We start from the raw sequence: 25,258 nt of genomic DNA on the forward strand, positions 1-25,258 counted from the left end.
GACTGAGGAGGACCACAAAAACATGAGTGAGTCATCTTTTTTCACACTTTGCCGACTGATAGGGCCTCCAGAGTCCCAAATATAAGGATTTAAATGATTAAAAAGTTGATTTTGCATAATACGTCCTCATTAGGATTAAGGGTTTCCGGATTAGGGTTAGTTAGACTTGGGTTTTGGCAATGACTAATAGGGTCTCAAGAATGTGTTTGTGTGTGTGTGTGTGTGTGTGTGTGTGTGTGTGTGTGTGTGTGTGTGTGTGTGTGTGTGTGTGTGTGTGTGTGTGTGTGTGTGTGTCTGTGTGTGTGTGTGTGTGTGTGTGTGTGTGTGTGTGTGTGTATTGCACCCACTCCTATAATGGCATTGAGTTCAGCCATGGTGACCTGCTTGGCCCTCTCCACTGCCTGCACCACCTGCTGCTGGTGCTGAGAGAGACACAGTGAGACGCAGAAATAATAAGAAGGTATGGACAAACAAAAGACACTGCAACACATCCTACAAACATATTTCCCCTACAAAATAACAAAAATGGATTCACATACTGATGATATATATCTGCCTGTAATTGTTCCCACAGTCAAACTGGCACACAAACCCTGACATAATGCGTATTACAAGACAAGTTTGTCTAACAAAATAATATTAGTTGATGGAACTCTGTAAACTCTGTAAACTCAAAAATGTATTGCAGTAAATGTCCTTGAAATGTGTAATGTACACAAAAGAAAGGTTTCTTGGTTCTTTAGGGGCAGGATTTGAAATCCAAACAGGTGGAGGTCCAGGGACGGTTTCAAGTTAAACCTTATATTTGACCTTTTTTTGTCAACATGTTAATGTTAAAACAGCTTCAACAAGAATGAAACCTCTCTATAATTATCTATCACGATATAATATCAATTCACCAATAGTCTGCTGATACAGAACAATAATGAAACACTCTTTGACTTTTTGATTCATTTAATTAATTTTTTTGCTTTTATTATTCATTCAGAAAAAATCTTTGTCAGTCTATCCCGTTTATGGTCCCTGGTCCAGCTCCATGTATTTCCTCTTTTTCATCGTTAGTCGGTATTTTTGACAATATGTGCTGTCACTATAACGAGGCTGTGTTTTAGAACAAAGCGGTGAAATCTGCCTCCTCTCTGTGAGCCTCAGTGATGTGTAGAAGCACCGCTGTCTAATGCCATTATTCCTAATCCACGCTAAACCCTCTTAATCCATGGCTAATCTGGAGGAGAGCTTTGGTGTCCACACTCACTCCTTCCTGCTGTTCCCACCCTTACACACACAAACACACACACTTCTAATTCCAGCAGAGAATGGTTTATCAGCTGAACACACACTTCTTACACTCACTAGTGTACGCACATGCTTACATTTGAACATCAATACAATGTGCATTCACATGAATACAAACACACACACACACACACACACACACACACACACACACACACACACAGCCACCAGCGTATGCATAGTTAGTGGGAGGCATTTAATAAGTTCAGAGCATATCTGCCTGTCCTGAGCAGGGAGGATTAGCCCAGGGTAATCTACTGTTTTGCCTCAGAATTTGTCTCCCCAATTTGAGTTAATTCTGTGGAATGATCAGCTCTCTCTTCCACCTTTTTGTTACCTCTCTCTCTCTCGTGTCTCAACCTCCACCTAAGTCTTTACTCACACTCACAGAGATGTTTGAGTCTTACCTCTTGAGAGAGGAAGGGAATGACTTGGGCGCAGATTGCGTTCAGCCGTTTGACGATCTCCGCCTGCAAGAAACAGCAGGAAAATATATATTCAGCTTCAAATTTAACCAACAAACAAAGATCATAAAGTCATCCTCCACACACAACCACACATCATTAGGGCCCAAGCACAGCTATTGAGATTATATTATTGATTATATTATTACTGTACTATTGTTCCTGTTGAGATTATATTATGCTCTCCGACGTTGCGCTCATTTTTGAGGGGTTACCATGAATAAAAACTCTTGAAATTTGGCATGGAGAAAAAATTAGATAGTGGCATAGGGCCCGAACCCGTTTATAGCCCCAGGGCTCTATAGCGCCCCCAGAAGTAAGTTGGGTTATGGTCAGAGAAATGTGGTCCGATCAGGACGAAATTTGGTTGAGTGTGTTAGGCTTAGTCCGAATATTTTGGGAATCTTTGATGTGAGATAAAGTAGTCAAAATTGCATTAAATGCTAATTTTTTTCTTTTTTCTTTTGTGTCTAAGTCGCTCATAGTTGTTCCAATTTGAACCAACAGTTTTTGTTCTCATGATTCCAAACAAATTTCTAATGTACTTCCATTAGCTCCGCCCATCCAGAAGTCAGCCATTTTGGAAAAACGAAAATGACTAGTCTATGCATTTGAAGGAACTCGTCTTAGCATGTTTGTACTAGCCCCACTAAACTTAGTACATATGTTCTAGACAAGTTAATGATTAAAAGTTGTTTTATTTAATTTTCTGTACCTCAAAAGGCGTGGCCTCAGTGCTTCGACAAAATTGACCTTAAAATTGCACCTTTAATTAAATTCAATTTTTTGAAATCTTAAATATGAACAGAACTACATGATGTTTCTCACTACATGATGTTATCTGCCCTAAGCCCCTACCATCAGATAAGCACAACAGCAACATTGTGCTTGTAAAGAAAGAGGCCTGTTTAATTAACTTACAGCTGCTTTTCCTGCCTAATGGATAATCTGTGAATGTTAAAACCTTGATTTACAGTATATAAGCAGCGCTGAGGTGAACTTTGCTCTGGTATCAGTGGTCACATGAGGCCCTACAGGCTATGAGAGCAAACCCACTGATACAAACCTGTCAAGACTGTGGCAGGTTTGTGGTGCACGCACGCACTCACGCACTCACACACACACACACACACACACACACACACACACACACACACACACACACACACACACACACACACACACACACACACACATTCTTGTACTTGCTGCATACTGAGGACCATCATTTCCACTTTATAAATCAACACAATTACAAATATCTACTTCATGAATGACATCGACAAAGAACTACTGGTTGCAGTACCATAACATGTCTGCAGGTGGAGCCCCAGAGCAAAAAAAAAAAAAAAAACATTTTTGAAAAGAAAATGGTCCAAAATTTGACAAAAACGTCATACTATACTATGTCGTCCAAAATTTGAAGAAAATAAATTTTGGTCCAAAATTTGACAAAAACGTCATACTATACTGTCGTCCAAAATTTGAAAAAAAAAAAATTGAAAGAAAATGTTGGTCCAAAATTTGACAAAAACGTCATACTATACTATGTCGTCCAAAATTTGAAAAAAAAAAATTGAAAAAAAATGTTGGTCCAAAATTTAACAAAAACGTCATACTATACTATGTAGTCCAAAATTTGGAAAAAAAAATTGAAAAAATGTTTTGGTCCAAAATTTGACAAAAACGTCATACTATACTATGTAGTCCAAAATTTGAAAAAAAAAATTGAAAAAATTTTTTGGTCCAAAATTTGACAAAATCGTCATACTATACTATGTAATCCAAAATTTGAAAAAAAAAAATTGAAAAAAATGTCAATCCAAAATTGAAAAAAAAAATAATTTGAAAAATTTTTTGGTCCAAAATTAAAAAAAACCGCCATACTATACTATGTCATCCAAAATTTGAAAAAAAAATTGAAACAATTTTTTGGTCCATAATTAGATTTTTTGTTTTTCTTTTTGACAAATTGAGTATAGCATGTTATAGCAACCTAAGGAAGTGATTTCAATGAAAACAAAGTGAGGACCGGCCAAAATGTCCTCACTCCGTAAAAATGACCTCACTCTGTTGGTTAAAAACCCTCACTGGTCCTCATTATGACGCAAGTACAAGAACACACACACACACACACACACACACACACACACACACACACAGCCTTCTCTGTATTCATCAGATGTTTTTACTGAACCCAAGGGTTGGCTTTAAAGATTATACAGCAATCTCTCTCTTTCTCTTTCTCTCTCTCTCTCACATCAGACAGGAGTTTTTTTTTGAAACAGGAAATTGCCTGATCCACTGTCCCACAGGGAGTGTGCTTGCAGTGCAACTGGAACACAAACACCAACAAAGATAAAAGAGTCAAACTCACAGAGAAACGCAGAGGAATGGGTGCACAGGGACACATATCATCTTTGTAGAAGCCAAATAATACTTTCTTCCATTTGTTTTAAACTGTGTTGAACATTATGGTATGACTATCTGCAGGTGATTAACATGTGTAGGACTGTTGCCATATAAAGCACAACAGAAAACTATTCAGACATTTTATCACACTGTCTAGTCTGACAGAAAACAAAGTTTACATGTGACATTTTGACAAAATGTTTGAGGGGAATTTTTAAGCCACATGAATTTTTGATTCACATTTGTGATTTGTGTTTTGTGATTCGCGTTTGTGTTTTTTGATTTGCATTTGTGTGTTTTGTTTTGCATTTGTGTTTTTGGTTTTGCTTTTTTTGATTCGCGTTTGTGTTTTGCTTTTTGTGATTCGCGTTTGTGTTTTTTGATTTGCATTTGTTTTTTCTGATTTGTGTTTGTGTTTTCTGATTTGTGTTTTCTGATTTGTGTTTTCTGATTCTTGTTTGTGTTTTGCACCGCAGGGCCACTGTATGAAAGTGCCTGTGGTGACATTTTACATAGAGTCAGAATAAAAAGTCCATCAAGCAGAAGACAACAGGTTGAGACCAAAATGTTAGGCCTTTGTGTTTTTGGGGCTCTGAAGATAAAACATAATCTTTTCTGACCCCAAGGAAATTGATAATAGCATCACTCTAATTTCCTAATTTCCCCCAAAAAAGTTAATATGCACATCTCTAGACATGAAAATACTACAATTAATATACAGAAATATGAGTAAGAAATGATGCTTCATTCAACCTTCAATCTTGTTTTTTTGTGATACTTTCAGAAAATCAATTATTCTATTGATATTTTAAACAAATACTTTCTTTCTTCTTGGAGCTGTAAACTTAAAGAAAACACTTGTGAGACAGAAGACACGTGAGCACTGACTATCAGAAGTTAAGCAGCCATTTAGTGTCAGACACAAGGGAAGGCTGCAGTTAGTCTTACCTGTGATTAAGTCAGGGCTGCAGCTGCAGACACACACACACACACACACACACACACACACACACACACACACACACAAACACACACACACACACACACACACACACACACACAATCTAAAAAACTGACATTTTCTTCTTATACAGTATTTATTTAATGTTTATCCATGGAAGACCTGCTGTGCACACATGCCCTTTTTCAGCTGCCCAGTGCATATTAGCCTCAGAGAAACGCCACTGAAGCAATGTTAGTGTTTGGGTGTTGAGGGGAAAAGAGGACAAACTGAGTATTTTACAGCTGGGGAATCAGTCAGTGATCGTCCTTCTAAACACTAAACCCTGAGCCTGAAGGATCTGGCAAAGATATTCTAAGAGACAGTGAAAGGACAGCACAGACGGACACAGTGGTGAGGTCCATGGTGTCACATGGTGTCAGACAACGGCCCAATTATGACGACAACACCACTCCATTCTAAGTTTATATTGAAAATATGAAATTGACTTTGACTGAATACTAACGTAATGTAGATTAACAACGTTAATGAAAACTGACCCAGAAGATAGAAGGTTAATAAGTGGTTCTGGGTGCTTTATTTTCATTGCTGGCATCATGTCATCATCTCAGAAGTAGCTACTCTGTTACTCTGTTTACAGAGACAGTAACAGTGGTCTTAAAGGGACAATGTGTAGTATTTCTGTCATGTAAAATAACATGGTCGCGGGCCGCGGTTGCATTGCCACTGTTAGCAGCGAGATGCCATGTTTCTACCGGAGCCTGTAAGGACAAACGCGAGAGAACAAATCAAGCGTCTCTTTACTTGTAGCGGAAGTCCCGCCTCCACTCTCTCTGCTTCGTCTGCTACGGCCGTGGTAGCTCGCCCTCTCCCTCGCCTCACGAACCTCAACTGCTGACACGGAGAAAGACGACGAGGACAACATTTGACCGGCTGCGGATACCGTAGCGCTCAGGGAAGGGAGGGGGTGAGCAGAGCAGCAGTTCTTTGTTGTAAATTTCAGCCTCTCCTCTAGATGGCACTATAAACTACTTACTTCACCTTTAAGGCCACATTATACTTCTCTGACTGCGTAATGCGTTATCCGACTGCGTCACCACGGAGACCCCTCGAGCCTTCATACTTCTGCGTCGTGGTGACGGATACGCGCTGCAAATTCCCGCTCGATCAGTAGGGGTCGCTGTGCAAGGTTGTTGTGCTTCTGGCAACAGTGAGCAATGGCGTCCGAGAGAGAAAGAGAGAGAAAGACTGTTGTTGTTGAAACTAGGGATGCACCGATCAATCGGCCAGTGATCAGAATTGGCCGATTTTCACGTGATCGGCCAAAATCGGTGACCGTCCGATCAGTCAGAATATTCCGATTTTAATAAGCCGATCAAATGCACCCGCATCGCGCAGCATCAACAACACACGTGCATGCGACTACACGCACATGTAGTAGAGTGTAGGGCTGGGCAGTATACCGGTTCACACTGAATACAGTTTTTTTTTCCGTTATGATATGAATTTTTAATATACGGCCATACCGGTGTATTTGATTACACAACATCCGCGTGGCCGCGGAGCCGCATCGCTACACGCTCTGCATGTAAACGTTTCATTCATCTTTATATATTTGTTTCAATCACTGAATGAAGCCTGTCAGATTTTAAGACAAGAGTCAGGACCTTAAATCACTTGCACAAAACTTTTGATCAGCACTCAGCATTTGTTTGTTTGCCATTTAAACCTGTGCGCGCAGAGATCGCGAGGCATTGTTGGCACGGGGCGGGAGAGAGGGAGAGCGAGCGAGCGAGAGGGAGAGAGAGAGAGAGAGAGAGAGAGAGAGAGAGAGAGGTCATTTACTTATTTGTGTGTAGGTACTATGTTGTGAAATATGTTTAAACTTAAATAAACTACACATACAGGTAGTGATTCGTTTTTGTATTTTTAGTTGGATATTGGATGTGAACAACATGGTTCCATAACACTGCACTTTTAAGATGTGTGTGAATATTCCACAACATTATTTAGTTCTATTTTATAGTGGTAAAAGTCACACTTTAAGTTATTATGTTCCATGGTAGCATGTTCAAATGTATCATGACAATTGGTTTTGTATTTTTATATGTACTCCTATTTTATAGTGATTCGTTTTTGTATTTTTAGTTGGATATTGGATGTTAACTGATTGTATTTCTATGTTAAAATGTTCTATTAAGGAGAAAAGATGCAAAAATATATATCTTTCTGTATGCTGAAAAGTGGTTTAAAAAATTGAAATCGGAATCGGCTAAAATCGGTATCGGCAGACAAACTTCTTGAAAAATCGGAATCGGCCCCAAAAATGGCAATCGGTGCATCCCTAGTTGAAACAGTTGCCATTTCGAACTTTTCTGTGTCACGGAACGCAGTTTTAAGATAATTTGAGGCGTGAAATTGGCCATTTAGAGTCTAAACATGTGCTGTGTGTGTTAAGATATGACGTATTTATAGTTTGACAGCGACATTGTCGGTGGTGATCAGCTCCGCCTCTGTGGACGCTCTGGGCGCTGTGAGCCGGCACAGAGCAGCTTAGCTCGGCCTGTCCTGAGGAACAATCGCAGCTCTTGCCGTCTACGTTGTCCCTTGACGGAGTGACGGACACTTAAAAAATGTTTTGTACAGTCGGAGACGACACAGAGGCTCTACGAAAGGCTCTCCGTCGACGCAGAGGACTCTGGGTAACCTACGCAGAGAACTTTACGCAGGAGTATAAATTGGGCTTTAGTAGTAGTCCACTTATTCTCATGTACTGCTCTCTTTCAGCAGTACAAGAAGTGCGTTTTACTACTATTTTCTTTGTTTACTCGGTTTGCGCTAGGTCACTTGTTGCTGGTTTTGCCGTGGCGGGTCAAATACGATTAATGGCTGAAAAAGCCTTCTTGACTTCTATGCTGGCGCCCCCTACAGCTATTATTAGTAATGCTTATTTATATGGCACAATAAAGACATGTTATATCATGTGCTGCAACATATGTATATATGTAATATTATGTTAATTTCACAACAGAAGAGACCAAAGGATCTCTGCAGTTGAGCAAGAGGGAAGTACTGTATATATCGTTTATTGGCTCCAATACATCGGCATATCGAACATCAGCAAAAAGTCCAATATCATGCATCCCCAAAATTCATTAACTGAAAAGTTCCCCAACTTCTCAAATCTGTTTTTGTATTTTTGTTTGTTTTACACATTTCTAACAGTACAATCATTTGACATTCAATTAGGGATGGAACAATCTTATTGATCATGGTAATAAAAGCCATAATATCCATATTTGAGATGTGATTAGGGCTGCAAATAATGATTACTTTCTTAATCTATTCATCCGTCCATTATTTTCTCGATTAATTGAGTACTAGTGTGGTCGGTAAAATGTCAGGATATTTCGAAAAATTATTCCAATTTAACAATTAATTTGTTATACGAAGCAAAGAAAAAAAGCTGAAAAATCAGAATGCTTGTTTTAATTATTGAAAAAACATTCAAACCGATTAATCGACTGTGAAAATAGTCGACGATTCATTTAGTAATTGAATAATCGAATAATCGAATAATCATGGCAGCCCTCTTTGATACCAGGACCTCATGATTGATAAAGACTCTTGTTTCTCACTTAATTGTTCACAAAGAAAAGTATTAAATAAGTAAGTACATGAGTAAACATTCAGATTCTTTGGCTACTGAGATGGAGATCTACCATCTTCACACGACCAGTTAGTTTATTTTGAAGAGCTGACCTTGAAGTGTTGGCACGGAGACGGAAACAAAAGCACTGGAGCAGAAAAGGAAATGGAGATGCTTTTCCACGAGGCAACACAACCAATTTCAGCTGACATTTTACATCAGTGGCAAACAATCGTGACTGTCGGCCAGAGTGCAGTGATGTCAGCCTATTTGGCAAACACAGCGCAGACACCAGAGTGAAAAGGCAGAGCTCCCAGGAGCCCTATTCTCTCAAAGAATGTCCTGAGGTTTATGAAAAACCTGGAGAATTTGAATCTGCGGAGAACAGAGCTTAACTCTGACCCAGACCTGTCACTGTTTGAACAGTGAATAAATAATAAGAAACAAACGTCCAGACGGTCGTCTGAGGTTGGGAACTCACGCTGGGTCGATTCATCGAGTTTATTGATAGATTAGAGGACTCTGTGGGTACATAAAGCCTCTGAGGTAAGAACATGTGCAGCAAATTTATCTTTGACCTCATGTGTGAGTCACTGAAGAAATACTCTTTGTGATCACATCAACAATGTGCAATAAATGGTGTCTGCAAACAGATGAGAAAAAGGCTCAAGTGCAATATCCCAACGAATATGGGATGGAAAAGGATGATAATGAGAATCTTTCATGGTCCCACGTCAACTCTGACCAACAAGGAAATTAGAGCCTGGAGTCAGACTGGGTCAGGGAGAAGATCACATGTCCAGCTCCCCTGTGGAGCTTTGGAAACACCATATCAGCACCACTTTTCACCACCAGCTAATACACCTAATGGAGCCCGCCATCACCGGCTCTATTCTCTTGTGATGGCGTGTGTGTGTGTGTGTGTGGTATTGGTATGAGAGACAAGAGAGCTTAATATTTCATGATGAACATTTTCACGTTGTTTTTAATCGCCTCATGAAATCATTATCAAAGTACACGATCATGGTGCTAAAGCAACACGTTTAAAATGGTGCTGTGCTTAAATTGTGCATGACCACACATGTCAACAACTCCATCTTTTATTCTTTTTTAGTTTCCAACCTTGCTGAGCTACAAAGGGAATGTGGTGCTATGGAGGAGACTGGGGTTCATACGAAAATAAATATACGAAATGACCAAAACCAAATCATTCGGTATTAGTGCTGGGCGCATTAACGTGCGTTAACGTGCGCTAATCATTTAATGACAAGTGATTAAATGTTGGGCGTGATCTGTAGACGCTATCACTGGTTACAACACTCTGACCCAGGCGCGCCTGCAGGGTGTATTTAGTAAGCACTGAGCAGCCTTGGCGGAGGTCTGCTCTATCCGAGTGCTTTTCTAGTTTAAGAATAAGGTACAAAGGTTTATTTTGTATCTGTTCAATACGGAACACGTCTTTTATCTTTCAAATACGGAACAGAACAGAACAGTTGGCAGACATATGTTACACATTTGGATGAATGTTCTTATCTTCTACAGATATCTTAGGACCATTGACTTGAATCTTGTGACCACTTGTGAATCCTGACATCACCTAAATACATAATACTCATTTTCATGCCACAGTTACACACAGAAGTGATATTCAAATGAAAGACCTATAGAATGTACCCTGCCGTTCAAAATTTTGGGCTCACCTAGAAATGTCCTTATTTTTGAAGGAAACTTTTTTCAATGAATATAACATTAAATGAATCATAAATACACTCTATACAATGTTGATGTGGTAAACGACTATTCTAGCTGCAAACGTCTGGTTTTAATGGAATATGTACATAGGTGTATAGAGGCCCATTTCCAGTGTTCTAATGGTACATTGTGTTTGCTCATGGGCGTTAGAGGCTATTGGATGATTAGAAAACCCTTGTGCAATGATGTTAGCACAGCTGAAAACAGTTTTACTCAATCATTATTTCTAATATTGTCAATGTCTTGACTATATTTTCTATTCATTTTGCAACTCTTTTGATGAATAAAAGTCTGACTTTTAATGGAAAACACAACTTTTGACCGGTAGTGTATATAATAGATCACCACAACACAATGTATATAATGTAAAGGTTCTAATGTGCTTTTAATCTTTTCCATTTCATGACCACTGAGTGAAGCAAACGGCTCCTAATCTGCAGTGGAAGGGTTTGTCGGATCTCGCTGGAAACTGTCATTCTTCAATATCAAAATGTCTTTTCTGCTTCCTCCTCTCACCACCGTCTCCTCCCTCCTACTTTCTCTCCCCATCCTTCGCTTGCTTTATTCCTCTCTCAGTCTCGCTAATTTGCAATTGATTATCTGTCCTCTGGCAGCTCGGGCCCGTGCTCTACAACCCCTCACTCCCTCCTATCTCTCCCCTCTCCCCGCAGCCCATCCTCTCCTCCGTCTACGACAAGTCAATTTCTCTTTAACGAGCAATGGTACATTTCATTCCCCCAGAAACCAGAGCCCTTCTGTGTAAATAAAACAGAGAGCAGAGCCAAAAATCAATGAGCCTATTACCCTCAGAAAATGCTAAACAAGCAATATTAGCAATTCCCTTGGTAGTGGGGACCAACTACCTTAAGGCCTCCCCTCTTCTGTCTGCTAAAAGAGCCACACACTTTGCTTTATCATACTGAATGCCGTGGATAGAAAACATTAACATCAGTGCATGGTACCATAAGAAGGTGCACACACACACACACACACACAAACAAATTAATTTGCCTCCAAAACTCAGAGGAAACACAGGCTGCTGGCAGAAATAAGAGATTCCCTTTCCAAAACTGTTTTCTGACAGAAATGTGTTGGTACCACACTGAGCCGCCGCCGCCGCCGTCCACGTTTTATCTCTTTTTATTTTCTCTTCCTCTCGCTCAATAAACACAAACACACACATGTGCCAACACACACACACACACACACACACACACACACACACACACACACACACACACACACACACACACACACACACACACACACACATACCACAGAGAGCAGCCACAGCAGCAGAATTTATAGTAGACACCCCGTATTTCATCAAACAAGTCTGATTGGTGTGCCAGTAAAAAAGCTGCATGTGCAAAACTCAGGCGCACACACACGCACACACACACACACACTAGACCAACGCACACACTCGTAAACATCCAAATATACAAGCACGTACACACGTACGTAGGCTACGTGCATAAACACACAAATAGTGCACACAAAACTAAATCAACAAATACAGAGCCTGCATGGTGAGGAAACACGCACGGATACACACAGACAAATGTGTACGCTCAGCTATTATACACACACATGCACATAAGATACATGTGAACACAAAACACACACAACAATATAAAGGGCAAACACCACACACACCCCCTCCCCACACACACACACACACACACAAATCCTTGGCCTAAACCAGTTGCTCAGAAATGGGTCTCTGCCTCATTAAGACCACATTTTGGTCTCCATTAGGACTACTGGTCCTGATAAGGTCAGTTTATGCCAGAAAAGGTCCTAAAGAGGTAACAAATACAAGTACACACACACACGCACATATATATACCATTTGTCAGGAAATGAGTGTGTAGCTGCTTAGCCGTGGCTCATTTAGCCTGGCAGCTGATGTGTGGTTAATACAGACATTTATGCTAATGACCCTCGGCGTTTCAGATGTAAAGGCTCGTTAAAAGCCAAATCCTCGTTCACTCCAGTCATTTTTCAGGCAATTTTTCTCTGCCAATTAAACTGACGCAAATGATCAAGTTAGCGCTCAAACTCGCACCGCAACAAATCACCCTGAAACTGGGAGAGATCCTTATTATTAACGCAGTGACAAAACACAAACCTGCAAAATAACATCAATCTGATGGAGCTTATAGATTTATCTCAATGAATACATTAAATTGATCTTCTGTTCATGTTGGTTATATCCTGTTGTTCCAACTCATCTTTTTTCTTTTTTAACCCTTTAACACCAAAGCCTCACAATGAGGTCAGTCTGGACGTTGTTGCTTATTTTAACCAGAAAAGAGCCAGAAAATGTCCTGAGAGTAACTGCTTTTGCCCAATTTTTCAGAATAACTTTCAATATCTGGCAATTATTTATAGGTTTACTGCATGTTAAAATAGTGTATTAACAATTTAAAATGAAGGAGAAAAAAAGTTGTATTTAAAAAACACTGTAGTTGTACATGAACACCTGATTTTGCGTGTCAAATTTGAAATTTGAACAGTATAAAACATATTTAAAGGAACATTTGCTTGAGTTTTTGTCTCAATGTCCAAAAACTACCGTAATAACCACATGACATTGGCGCTGAAGTGCAACTTCTCAGCTTTGAGAAACAGTTGGGATTTTTCCAATAGCACAAACCGTCGCGCAATTACGGTGTCACCTGCGTTAAAGTTCTGCGTTTAAGGGTTAAAACAATCTCTTGGGCATTTTAAGCCTTATTTCTATAGGACAAATGAGCATGAAGGCAAACAAGCTGCAAAGAACCACAAGCCAGACTCAAACCACTTCACTGTAGATGACCTCCGACCCTGGTCCTCGGGAAACACTGCCCTGCCATGTTTTACATGTTGCCCTGCTCCAAAAACACCTGATTCACTTTTTTTTTTTTTTTTTACAAAAGTTGAAACATTACATTACATTTTTGAAAGAAAATATCATCATTATTATTATTTACGAGGACAAAAGTTGAAACATTACTTTTTTTGGAAAGAATTTTACAAAAGTTTAAATAAAATGTTAGATTTTTTTTGAAAAATTTCAAATTATTTGAAAAAAACGATGAGGGTTACTTTTTTGGAGCAGGGTAACATCTAAAACATGGCAGGGCAGAGTTCCCTGAGGACCACGCTCGGGAAACATGGGCCTACAGGGCATCAGCTCTCTGTGAGCATGAACAAAATTAAACCAGTTCCCTGTGTTTTCAGGCAGGACAAACACAGGTAAAGGAAAGTTTCTCAGAAAAACTGCACTCTCATGTAGAATAGGTCAGAGCTGGTGACCTGAAGTCAGAAACAACGCCTCTACTCTGTGTTTATGTCCCGTTTTTTTTTACAGAACAGTGAGGCAGAATAAACATCCCTGTCTTGCTCAGGATAGTGACATATGAACTCTGTATGTACTCTTCTACTCGAGTGTCAGTGTCTAAGTATAAACACACAAAATATAGGACTAATAAAACCTCTGATAGTGCAGAATCAGTTCAGTTTTCAATTTCACATTCATTCATTCATTCATCCAGAGCCAATCTGCTGTTGCTACACACCACCACTGTGCAACCTTCCTTTTACACATTTTTTTTTTTTTTAAATGCATACAATTTACTGAAATTATACTTTTATGAATTTTCATAAATAGAATAAAGGTTTCACAAATCAGTTTTGGACCAGGACCTGGTCTAATGAGGATCTAGATAGAATGGTGAAATCTCCCCTAACATTTTCACAAATAAAAGAAAAGTTCCACAAATACAACAGTGAGTGTCATGCAAGGTTAGTGTCTTACCTAACATGTCTAATATGTTTTCACATCAAGAAGTGTCACAAAAAATGTTTTCCTACCTGCTTGTGCATCTCAATGTTGAGTCCATATGACATTTCATAGTACTGAAAAAACAAATTCAAATGATATCAAACCAATAATGTGCATTCAGAGGACAAACACACACCCACACACACACACACAGTGTAACTCACCATGACGTAGTGTCTCTGCATCTCAGTTTTCTCACTGGCCAGTTTTTCACACTCCAGTTTCAAACTGTGAGAGAGCAGGAAAACAAAATGATTAAATGTGTACTACACGATTAAATAAATTCCTGAAATATAAATATCATCCTTGTTTTGTTCCATTTCTAAACGGCAGAAAAGAGATGCTCGGATCGCAGCGGTTTCCCTGCAGACGCAGACACTTACTCAGCAGGTAGAGTAATTAACGGATCAATGGACGCCCACGCGAACCTCATCATATATTCTTACAGTGTGAGTGGAAACTGCAAAACTGCACCATCAACACAAAGGCAACCATATAATGAGGATCCATTTTACAACTATGGTTACACTAAAGCTGAACTCTTACGGACAAGGAAGCTGATGTGGTTTAGCGCTTTATTTATTTATGTGCATTATTAGTTTTTTTCAAAAGGTTACAGGTAAATGTTGACATGTCAAATACATTCATTTCTTTTAATTTGGTCATCTGCTTTAATTTAAGATGCCTGTCAATGTGTTGTCACTACATTATACATTATTTCACGGTATAGTCTTTCAGCCCTTCACCCTATTATATTTATATATTTAATGACACATTTATGAAACAGATACTTATAAGGAAGTACTTTCAGTCACTATGAATCTGTGCCATTTATGCTCATATACATTTTCTGTGCCGTGAAATACTTTTGAGATGACGCTTTATATATAAAAAATTTATTTGTACTGTTTAGTTTTATCTTATGCACCCTGGATACAAGGATCCAAACCAACAAATATAACAGTTTTAGAGCCTTTTTAGCCTCTTGACTTAATTATTTAGAATTGCCTATATTTTTCAGTATAGCCTCGATAGTATTGTATTGCCTAAATTGTCCTACTTTTTTTTTTACCCTTCTCTGCACCTTATTTTTTTCTGTCAGTACATAATATTGTGTATAATACATGTGTGTGTGTGTACATTTTATCTTCTTTCTTTCCATGTACAGTTTTTATAATATTTTGTAATTTTTTTCTGTTTATTGAGCTGCTAGAACCCTGTACTCTCCCCACTGTGGGATAAAATAAAGCTATCTTATATTATAACGTGCTGGTAGACTCTCCGACAGTCAACAAGGTAAATATCAGCTGATAAAACAGCACATTACATGATTAATTGTCAGTGTCGTGGTCAGAATCACTTAAAAGCAGATGTTTAATTTCTTCTAAATCAAGCCCAGAGCCTTCAGACTAAGTGTTGGACGTATCTGATCCACCCATGTTCTTAAAGGACCTCAGGAATATGGAGCTGTTTGATCACACGCAGCAGATGATGCTATCCACGGTTCATCTCCTCCAGTCTCTGGATTTTCCAGCAAACTGCACCACCGCTTCATCTCACAAGATGATTGGAGAATAATTACAAGTTGGGGGGGCCTGAGGTCAGCAATTATTATGCATTGGCATCGTGCTTACGGTGCTTTTCCCGAGCAATGTATTTCACACTTCATCATGTGAGGTAAAGAAGCATTTCACACCACTTGCACTTGCCGAGCGATACGTGCAGACCAAGGTTGATGGAGTTTTACCGTTTGTTCACCGGTGAGTTAGACAGACCTGATACAAACATGGACTCACAGTTTGTTCGCTCTCTCCACATCATGTGAAGGGAATCATATATTAAGATTTCTTGTTGTAAAAATCATATTAATGATGCATTTGACAAATATTTTGGCCATGGCTTATGACTTATACCTGACAGGTCAATGTCACATAAATTAACTAGATGATCTAATATACTGATTATATTTAGGACCTTTTTTGGCCTTCACACACACATTATCAGTGTCCATGGTGACTTTTTAGGATATCTTTTGTCTGACCAGTGGTCCAAAGCCGAAAGACAAAGTTTACAGAAACCAGATTTGAAAGTTGGATCAGTGAATATGTGGCTAATGAGGGGATGTTGCCACAAAGCATTAATGTTGTGTTCCTTCCCAACTCTCACCTGTGATACTGGGCTTGAAGGAACTGGAACTCCTCCTTGATCCGGTCGCAGGACTCGGTGACGGTAAACTTGAACGGCTGGCCCGGCTGGTGTGGGACCTCAACCGACACCAGAGAACATTCGAGGGAAAGAGAGGAAGAACTGAGCCACCAAAGTCTCCAAAGGGTCACGAGACACACACACACAGGGGCGAGACTATAGATGACAATGAGCTTCTGTGATAAGGAGGATGGTCTTATGGTTTTACACACACACACACAGCTGCAGCAATTTGACAATGAGCGCAATTGTCCGAGTGAGCACGCAGTGGCGTGGAAACTTGATCTCAACTGATTACGCACTAGGGCGCGCGGCTGTTAATCCGCACGCTTTTGGTTTTGGACACACTCACTGGCTCTGCTGCTGCTGCTGCTCAGCGCTTACCTGGTGCCGGGCGGAGGGGTACATCTTGCTCAAATCACGAATCATTAAAAATGTCGTGCAAAGTTCATCCACGTGAAAACCAAATGCGTAGGCACAGATCGTTTCCCGTGCGTAAAAGGTCACTCAGTGCCCAGTTTGCGGGGTTTGCGCAGGTTTCATGAAGAGCGAAAACATTCTCGGGTCTTCTGTGGGTCACACACAACACTACAGTATTTCAGAGGACCATTCGGCGTGATGGTGGAAGCAGGAGTTGTCCAAAAATGCCTCCTTCAGTACGCACGAAGCTTGCAGTTCTCCCTGTGCGCTAATAACGAATCCACTGTTTCCGTTGAATTCCACCTACTGACCCTTAACTTCAGTCAAATCATGACCCCACTCCTCCATGTCAGACTCCACGGTGTCTTCCGTCACGCAGTTAACAGTTGATTCCCGCAGCCTCCGTTGACGTTAACATCCCCGCGCGGCAACGGAGGAGAGACCACCTCAGTGACTGTGGCAGTCTGATCCGGCGAAGGCAAATTTACAAGCAACCAGTCACAGGAGCGCAATTGCATATTCACATCAATTATAAGAGCCCGTACCGTGACGTTGGGACGTGTAGTTTAATTCGTTTTAGTCGATAACAAGCACTACAGATGTGCGTCTGCTGGAAAGAACTACAACTTCCCGGCTCCTCCGCGGAGCTCCAAAAGCCAATGGTGTGCGGTCAGGGGGAGGAGCGTCCATTAAAGGACACCAATGAGAACAGGGAAGTCTCCACCCTCCTGCCTATCATCCACATACTGTCCAATCATCTCCATCAGGAGCACATTTATGCACACTCCCCACGTGGGCACTCGCTCTGGCACTAAAAGATGTCACAGGGATTCATCTGGAAACTATCTGTTGACTTATGTGTTTTTTTTATGGAGACTTCCAGGCAGAGGCGAACATATGCCCCCTTTGGTGTCTCATGTTTTTCCCGATTTTTAATTGAATTGCCCATTAAAACAATCTGTTATTATGTCCACAGATAGCACTTAGAACCCTGCAATTAAAATCTCATTCACCTCACACATATTCACCTCAGCCTATAAGGATGTTAATTATACAGCAGGTTGACACTTTAAATGTAAATTGTTCATTCCGTTTAGATTATATACTGCTGCAAATGTGGATTATGTTAAACCGTGTTTACGCTGGACAAAAAATAGTCAGTGATGAAAACAGAACACCCTCATTTTCCTTTTAGTATCACAGAGAACCAAAACACTGCACCATCTCATCTGGAGCCTCTTACACAAACTCCAACCTGCCAATAAAACACAAATGATCCAATTGACCACCATCATGAACAGGAGATGGATGCTCAACCTGCTCAGATTCAGGCCCTTTTGATTATGTTTGAATGCGTTTGAAAATAAATTGCAGGGCTTTCCAAAGAATCTACTTATAGAGATATAAACACTTTTAATACTTAATTCAATTTCTATAGCCTTCTGGAGTCTTGGGCATTTCTTTAATCATGACAGACTATCTTTGGCAATCAGTTATCATATTAACACAAGCATATGTCTTGAAATAGAGTCATTGCAAACAAATGGAATGGTCAAAATCTACTTACTAAGTTGCAGACACTTGCAGAAACTCTATTATATTTGTACAGACATTGCTGCAGCGCAACATTTCCTCAGAATGGATTCCAGTGTGGCTTCATTTGTTAGTTAATCAAAGCGAAAAAGACTGTTAGTATACATTCACATATTCATTTGATGCAGTAATAATTACAATCTTCGTCAGTGTTTTGTCTAAGGTCAGAGATACATAGCTGTTTAGCCACCACATGCCGTGTTTGTTCACACTTGCTGTGCACAATGGATATGGGCAGTCCATGGCCAAGAGGAAAGGAATTGGGCTTAATCCCAAATTCCTGGTTTAATCCCGGGACAAGGCACCCAATTAGGGTTACATTCAGAGGTCAAATCCACTATCACTAATTGGTGTGTGTGCAAAAATGACTAATTCTAATATGCATTCATATACGTTGATGATTTCCTGTAATATTCTCTGTTACATTCAAGCCATTGTCTAAAGCAGTGGTTCTCAAAGTTTTTATACCGAGCACCGTCTGGGGGGAAATATTGAGCTCTCGAAGTAACACCATTATTGCCAACATTAATGGGCAGCTGTGGCCTAGTGGTTAGGGCTTCGAGCTTGCGACAGCAAGGTAGCCGGTTTGATCCCCTGTCCGTGGCTGAAGTGCCCCTGAGCAAGGCACCTAACCCCCTCACTGCTCCCCGAGCGCCGCTGAATGCAGGCAGCTCACTGCTCCGGGTTAGTTTGTACTTCACCTCACTGTGTGCTGTGTGTGTTCACTAATTCACGGTTGCAGTAATTGGAATTTCCCCATTGCGGGACTAATAAGGGAATCTTAATCTTAAAAAAAAAATCTTAAATTAAAACACAGTGGTGTAAATAGACCTAGCAAAAACACTGGTGGTACACGTACCACAGTTTGAGAACCGTGGTTCTAAAGAATTTTTCTCCACATGACTCTGGTGTGTTTAAATGTTATGTTGCTCTGCACAAGTAAATTCCAACCCTCACCCGCCCTGCTGCTGTATACAGACACACACTCCCTCTGTCAGGTCTGATAGTACTGCTTGACAGATCCCATTTTCAAATGAAGTTGCATCTTTTCTGTTCACGAGGACCAAACAACAATCGCCAAAATAAATGCTTTTGTAGCAGACACATATGCTGTGTGAAGGTTAGAGTGTATACAACCTACATTCACCACTGAGTGGATGTTTAGTGTGGGTAGATGGAACTCACTGTTGCTGGGTCAGCAGCTCAGCAAAACGCTGTGTTCAGTCATTTAGCAGCACTAACTCACAAAGTAATGAAATCTTAATCATCTCGTGCTGCGTCTTTATATTCCCCCTCTTTCTCTGACTTTATCATATCTTATAGCTGCATATACACATGGACAGTAGAGCATCTGTCATCATTACATGTTGCCCTCTGTATTTTTCTGGTCTTGCACAAACACACACAGGTTATCCACAATCTGACACCACATCAATCCCCTCCCCTCGTCGCTCTGTCTGTCTCCATCTTTCCTGCTGCCCTGTTGTCTCTGCCTCTCGCTCATTCATACACAGGATTGTGCACACATACACTGCGCCTCAGCCACTCAAATACACATTTCTATCTACCACACACACAAACTAATATCTCAGGTAAGCACATGGGCCTAAAGTGACCTGCTGTTGCAGTTGCATGAATCCACTAAGGCTCAGAAAAGGTAATATCGTGCCCTCCCTCTTTTCCCTCCAAGGGTTGAGGGGGGAGGGGGGGGGGGCAGGTAAGGAGGAATAAACAGATTTATTTGCCTGTGCCCCTCTCTGATTATTTTGCCCCTGCCTTTTGTTCCAGACCTTATGAAACCCAAATGTCAAGTGAGGCGAGAGCCTCATATCGAGCCCTGTCAATCTCGACCCTCTGCGCGCCTGAAGCCCTGACGCTGGATTATTGGCTTCAACGCGAGGGCTGCTTTTGCCGCCAACCACAACGCCTCAGACGACTCCACAGCCATGTTTTTTTCCCTCTAAAGAGGAACTTCATTTGGCAGCTGATGCACAGGAGATTGCAGGAACGTATTTTGAGGGTAGATGGCTTGCAGGTTGTACGTGCATGTGTGTGTGTGTGTGTTGAGGGAGGGGGGATTAAGGGGGAGGAGGTAGGCTTGTGGTCATGAGTGGGAGGCGAAAAAACCCAGCCTTAACATCATGCTCAGTGCTCTGATCCCGACTACCTATCACCACCTGTACATATGCCTCCTAATCTCACTGCAGCTCTCTCTGTCTCTGCTTCTCGATCATCGCTTCCTCTTTTGCTCGGAGAAGGTGATCGCATTTGTTCACTGAACATCTCATATAAACACAGACTGGTAAAAACTGCAATGTCCACAAAGAAGGTCAACCAATGTGAATGAAAATGGTCCTACATCACACTGTGAGAGGTTAAAAGACGACCACCGTCACACTCCTGTGACCAAAGATCAAGTGGGAAAGAAATGTTGTACCATGCAAACCGCTAACCCTTCTGTCTGCATCCTGGAAGAGCAATCACTTCTCTGTGACTATTCCTGATGCATCCTCCATTTCCCATCCATTATCTACCGCTTTATCCTCCACCAGAGGGTTGCGTGGGGTGCTGTGCCTATCACAGCTGACATAGGGCGATAGGCGGGGTACACCCTGTACAGTTCGCCAGTCCATCACAGGGCCACATATAGAGACAAACAATTACTCTCACACTTACGGTCAATTTAGAGTGACCAATTCACCTAATCCCCATATTGCGTGTTTTTGGACTGTGGGAGGAAGCTGAAGAACCCACGGGGAGAACATGCAAACTCCTTGCAGAAAGGCCCTTGTTCCAACCCGGGGCTCGAACCCGGGAACCTGGGTCTTCTTGCTGCAAAGAGAGCACTAACCACTACACCAACTGAAGGCCCACATCCTCTATTTTGTTACTGTTAAAAATGTTTTACTGGGGTCAGTAATTTCTTACCTAGCACAGTGTTTGTCACATCATGCACAGATTGTAAAGTCCACCGAGGTAAACAGTGATTTTTTGAATTTGGGTAATAAAAATAAACCTGATTCAGTTTGAGGGCCGTCTCACAATGCAGCTGTTGCTTAACCCTATACTTACCCTCACTAACCAATGAAATGATGCACCAATTGAAAGTGAAGCTGGTGCCAAACCATAAATGATGGAGGTAAAAATGTGCAAAAGAGATTGTTTGGGATTGTAACAAAGACTAAAAGGGTTTTGTTTTGGATGTAATTGTTTACGTTCTGTATTTATATTAATACCAAATCAGGCTTACCTTGCTTATCATCATTGTAGACTCATTCAACCAGCAGATTACCCATAGTGGATATTACTTCCTTCCTCCTCCTCCTCCTCTTCTCCTTCTATGGTGTTTAACAGCAGCTTGCACCCATAATCTTGCATGACTGCATCTCCTGGTATTGACAGATCCCATTTTCAAAGGAAGTTGCATCTTTTCTGTTCACGAGGACCAAACAACAATCACCAAAATAAATGCTATGTAGCAGACGATCACATATTCTGTGTGAAGGTTAGAGTATACAACCTACTGGCCCAATGGTGTGCATCCTTGATTTTCAGGTTTAGAGTTATTAAAATTTTCGCTGATTTATCATGCTACACCAGCACGCTACACCTAGCAGTGCGTCTGAAGGTGTGTCAGGATTATCAGAGTGTCAACAACGGTTAGGCAGCGGCTCATTTCCCTTGGAAACTTGGCGAACCTGTTTCCAAAGGTAAGCTAGTGAGGCTACGATTGGCATTAATGTAGGGCTAATATAATACAAACACTGTGCAACCTCATTAGGCACAACACAATTTTTTAAATTTTCCATTAGCATTAGCATAACTAGCCGTTTTGTGACTGTCAGCCACAGGTATTACCATAACTGAAAAATCGTCTACAGCTCCCACTATAGGAATACATACTACGGGCACTGCACTAGTTCATCATTAAAGAACAAATCCTCTTGGTCAGAAATTTAGAAATGAAAAAAAAAACTCGATAAACACCTCTGCTGTGACAATGACCCTCAGGGCTTAACCTCTGTTGTCCTATAGGTCAGCAGGCTTACAGAGGTATTGTTGTTTCACCATCCTGTCATCCTCTGGGTGTAAACAATAACATACAGAACTAGCATGTGTGTGTGTGTGTCTGTCAGGGGTTCAGTGTTCATGGAGCACTAACCACATGTCCATGCTCCTAAAGCTCATGTCCTTACAGCAAACTGCCTCTGAATCCCCCATGGTCGCCCCCTTTAACACATCATTAATACCCAGCGGCCGCCACTTTGAACAGGGAGCTTGAGTGAGGAAATAAGCAAGCCTCAGCAGACGCAGGGAGGGAGAAGCCCATATAACACTGTAATGGATTCGGGCTCCATCCTTACTGCTGTGTTTTATTATAAAAGTAGTGTCAGAACGTCAGAAGTAATTGGCGTCCATATTAATGAAATATGCGTTAATATTCCTTCCTCACAAGAAACAACTGAAACAATCACACGGTTTCTCCTTCAATTAGATTGTCACTAAGCCAAGTCTCACAAAGTCCAGCACCAAAAAACACCAAAAAAGTATAATGCCAAAAACACGCAAAAATGGTCCTTAGCAATGCATTGCACAAAAAGTAGAAAAATGGTGAGATCTCACCAGCAAGGCAGGCTCAAACAAATATAATCCACCAGGATTTCTTCATTAAGTAATTCCTTTTACTCCCAGGTTAACGCTTAACGTTTGTCTTAACTGTATAGTGTGTCCTTCTCAGGATTTTAATGGGGCTTTAAAATTCCAAGATTATTCCATTCACCAAACACACCAAACGCTTCTTCTTTGTTTACTACCTGTTTCCTGGTACCTGTCCATAGCTCCTCCCCTTGTCCTCTGAAGTCACTAGGTTTAAAGTCCCATGTCACATACATCAAAATCACAGTAGCCTGCTTTATGTAAAGCTTTTAGACATCGGCAAAACACACAAAACATTATTAACCTTGCAAGGACTTAAAGCATTATGTTAGTTGGGCACTTTCATTTACATATACTTTGTATATTTAGATCAAACACCTGAAACGTCACATGGTGGTGTCGCACAACAGCGATGAAAAGTAGGAGCAGGGATTTCTTAAACCATCGAGGTGAAGCTGAAACTGATATTGTTTGGTTCACAGCTGGTCGTCGAGGTACGGACGATAATAACCAATGAGGAGGTGAACGTAGATGCTGTAAATGAGCTTTTCCCTCGGGCCAATAAAGGCAGTCTAATTTAATGTGGGTAACTGCGACGTTGCTTTGAAAGGTCTTAAACGAAAATGGAGCCTGCGTCCAGTTTTGTGGCTCTAAAATGCCGGGGCACAGAACAGAAATTCTACATGTATAAAGGAAAACAGAGAAATATGGATAGGTCAATCCTGCCACCACACTAAGCAAGTGAGCCAAGAGGAGGTGGTGTGGAGGTGTGCGGGAGAGTATGTGTCTTTATAGGAGACAGTTAAGGATTGGCTCCATCATGGTAACGACTCTGGGGAACATCAGCATCTGGTGCTCAAAGTCATCCAGTCCCGCCTGAAAGGAACATACAGATTGCTGCCATTTCTTTATTAGATTACTAATGGATGAATATGAGCATTTGTACTAAACAGCCTGGAGCGTCTAGATGACAAACAGGCCGAGAAGCTGAAAGCAGAGAAAGACAGAGATGGGGAGTCATTAATTAATTACCAGGAAAGTGGTGACAGAACCTGAGTCCTCCTCAGCTCATCCATGTTTGCCTTGAAAAACCAGATCAGGTTCTTAAACACATGCTAAAAGCCTCGTGTGTGGCACAGATAAATGTAATTACGGTTCAGTTTAGTGTAGCTCATTTACAAAGCAGCCATGAGGCTGCATGCTAACGTCTTTTTCATACAAAACGTTTTTGTGTCTGGTGTGCAGAAGCCTCTCAGACATCCAGTTGGACTTTTAACATTCAGTCTCCTCTTCAGTCTAAAAGACTAATCAGCCACTCTGCAGGGCTCTGGCTGCTAACCAGGACTAATTCTGCCTCCTGCTGGCTGGTGACATACACTGAGACAGCTATGATTGGCTGTTTAGCACCAGGGGGTACACCTCTGATTGTCTGCTTAGCATATTTTCTCCCCCTCATTCTCACTGCACATTCGCTCTCATCCTCGATGCATAGGAAACGGTGGAAGTTGAGTTTGAAAGCGTTTGACTGTAAGTTGCGTGGTGCAGGAGCGTGTTTGGAAAACAAAACACGCACATTAATCACCATGCAGACCTCCTCCCTCCCCTCCTTGTCATTCTCCTTCATTGTCCCCCCTCCCTTTTTTTCCCTCTTCTTCTTTTTCCACCGTGGAGCACATCAGATAGAATGTCACCTCTACAAACTGCCGTGAGCTAATTAGCTGTTAGCCGTGTTTGTGTTCTTGACTGATGACAGGATCATTTACTCTGGTCTCCAGCTGGCTCTGTTTGTAGGAGCCATCTCATTAGCATGGCAAATTAGTCCCACTCAGTCAGGGTTCTGCCTCGCCCAATGAGAAATGAGCGGAATGTAAATCACTTAAAAGGGAGGGGAAATGGTGAGAGGGAAGAACTGAGCATTGTGAGGAGGTCGTGTCTTTTGAAATGAAAAATTACAGACAAAAGACTTTTGGGGCCAATATTGAGGCAGGTGGTGGTGGTGGGTTTGTTCCTCGTGGAGG

The 25,258-nt window shown here is 41.1% G+C and overlaps 1 protein-coding gene across 12 annotated transcripts in view; it reads right to left on the bottom strand.

The window, feature by feature from the left end:
* LOC310940409 (transducin-like enhancer protein 4) overlaps nt 1-17,000 on the bottom strand; it is a gene marked incomplete at both ends in the record, with an annotated part of 38,242 nt that extends 21,242 nt beyond the window's left edge. For 4 of the 12 annotated variants that reach the window (XM_083905375.1, XM_083905369.1, XM_083905368.1 and 1 more), the window contains 6 exons: nt 348-422; nt 1,704-1,766; nt 14,396-14,440; nt 14,531-14,594; nt 16,533-16,630; nt 16,956-17,000. In XM_083905375.1, coding sequence (XP_083761501.1) covers nt 348-422; nt 1,704-1,766; nt 14,396-14,440; nt 14,531-14,594; nt 16,533-16,630; nt 16,956-17,000 — 390 coding nt within the window. Of the gene's footprint in view, nt 1-347; nt 423-1,703; nt 1,767-14,395; nt 14,441-14,530; nt 14,595-16,532; nt 16,631-16,955 lie in introns of those variants that run through there. The other 8 variants (XM_083905366.1, XM_083905365.1, XM_083905374.1 and 5 more) reach the window with 4 other exon arrangements.
* Between the last annotated feature and the right edge of the window lie 8,258 nt (nt 17,001-25,258).

Source organism: Microchirus variegatus, assembly GCF_963457635.1.
Source record: "Microchirus variegatus genome assembly, chromosome: 18".
In the NCBI taxonomy this organism is placed as follows: domain Eukaryota; kingdom Metazoa; phylum Chordata; class Actinopteri; order Pleuronectiformes; family Soleidae; genus Microchirus; species Microchirus variegatus.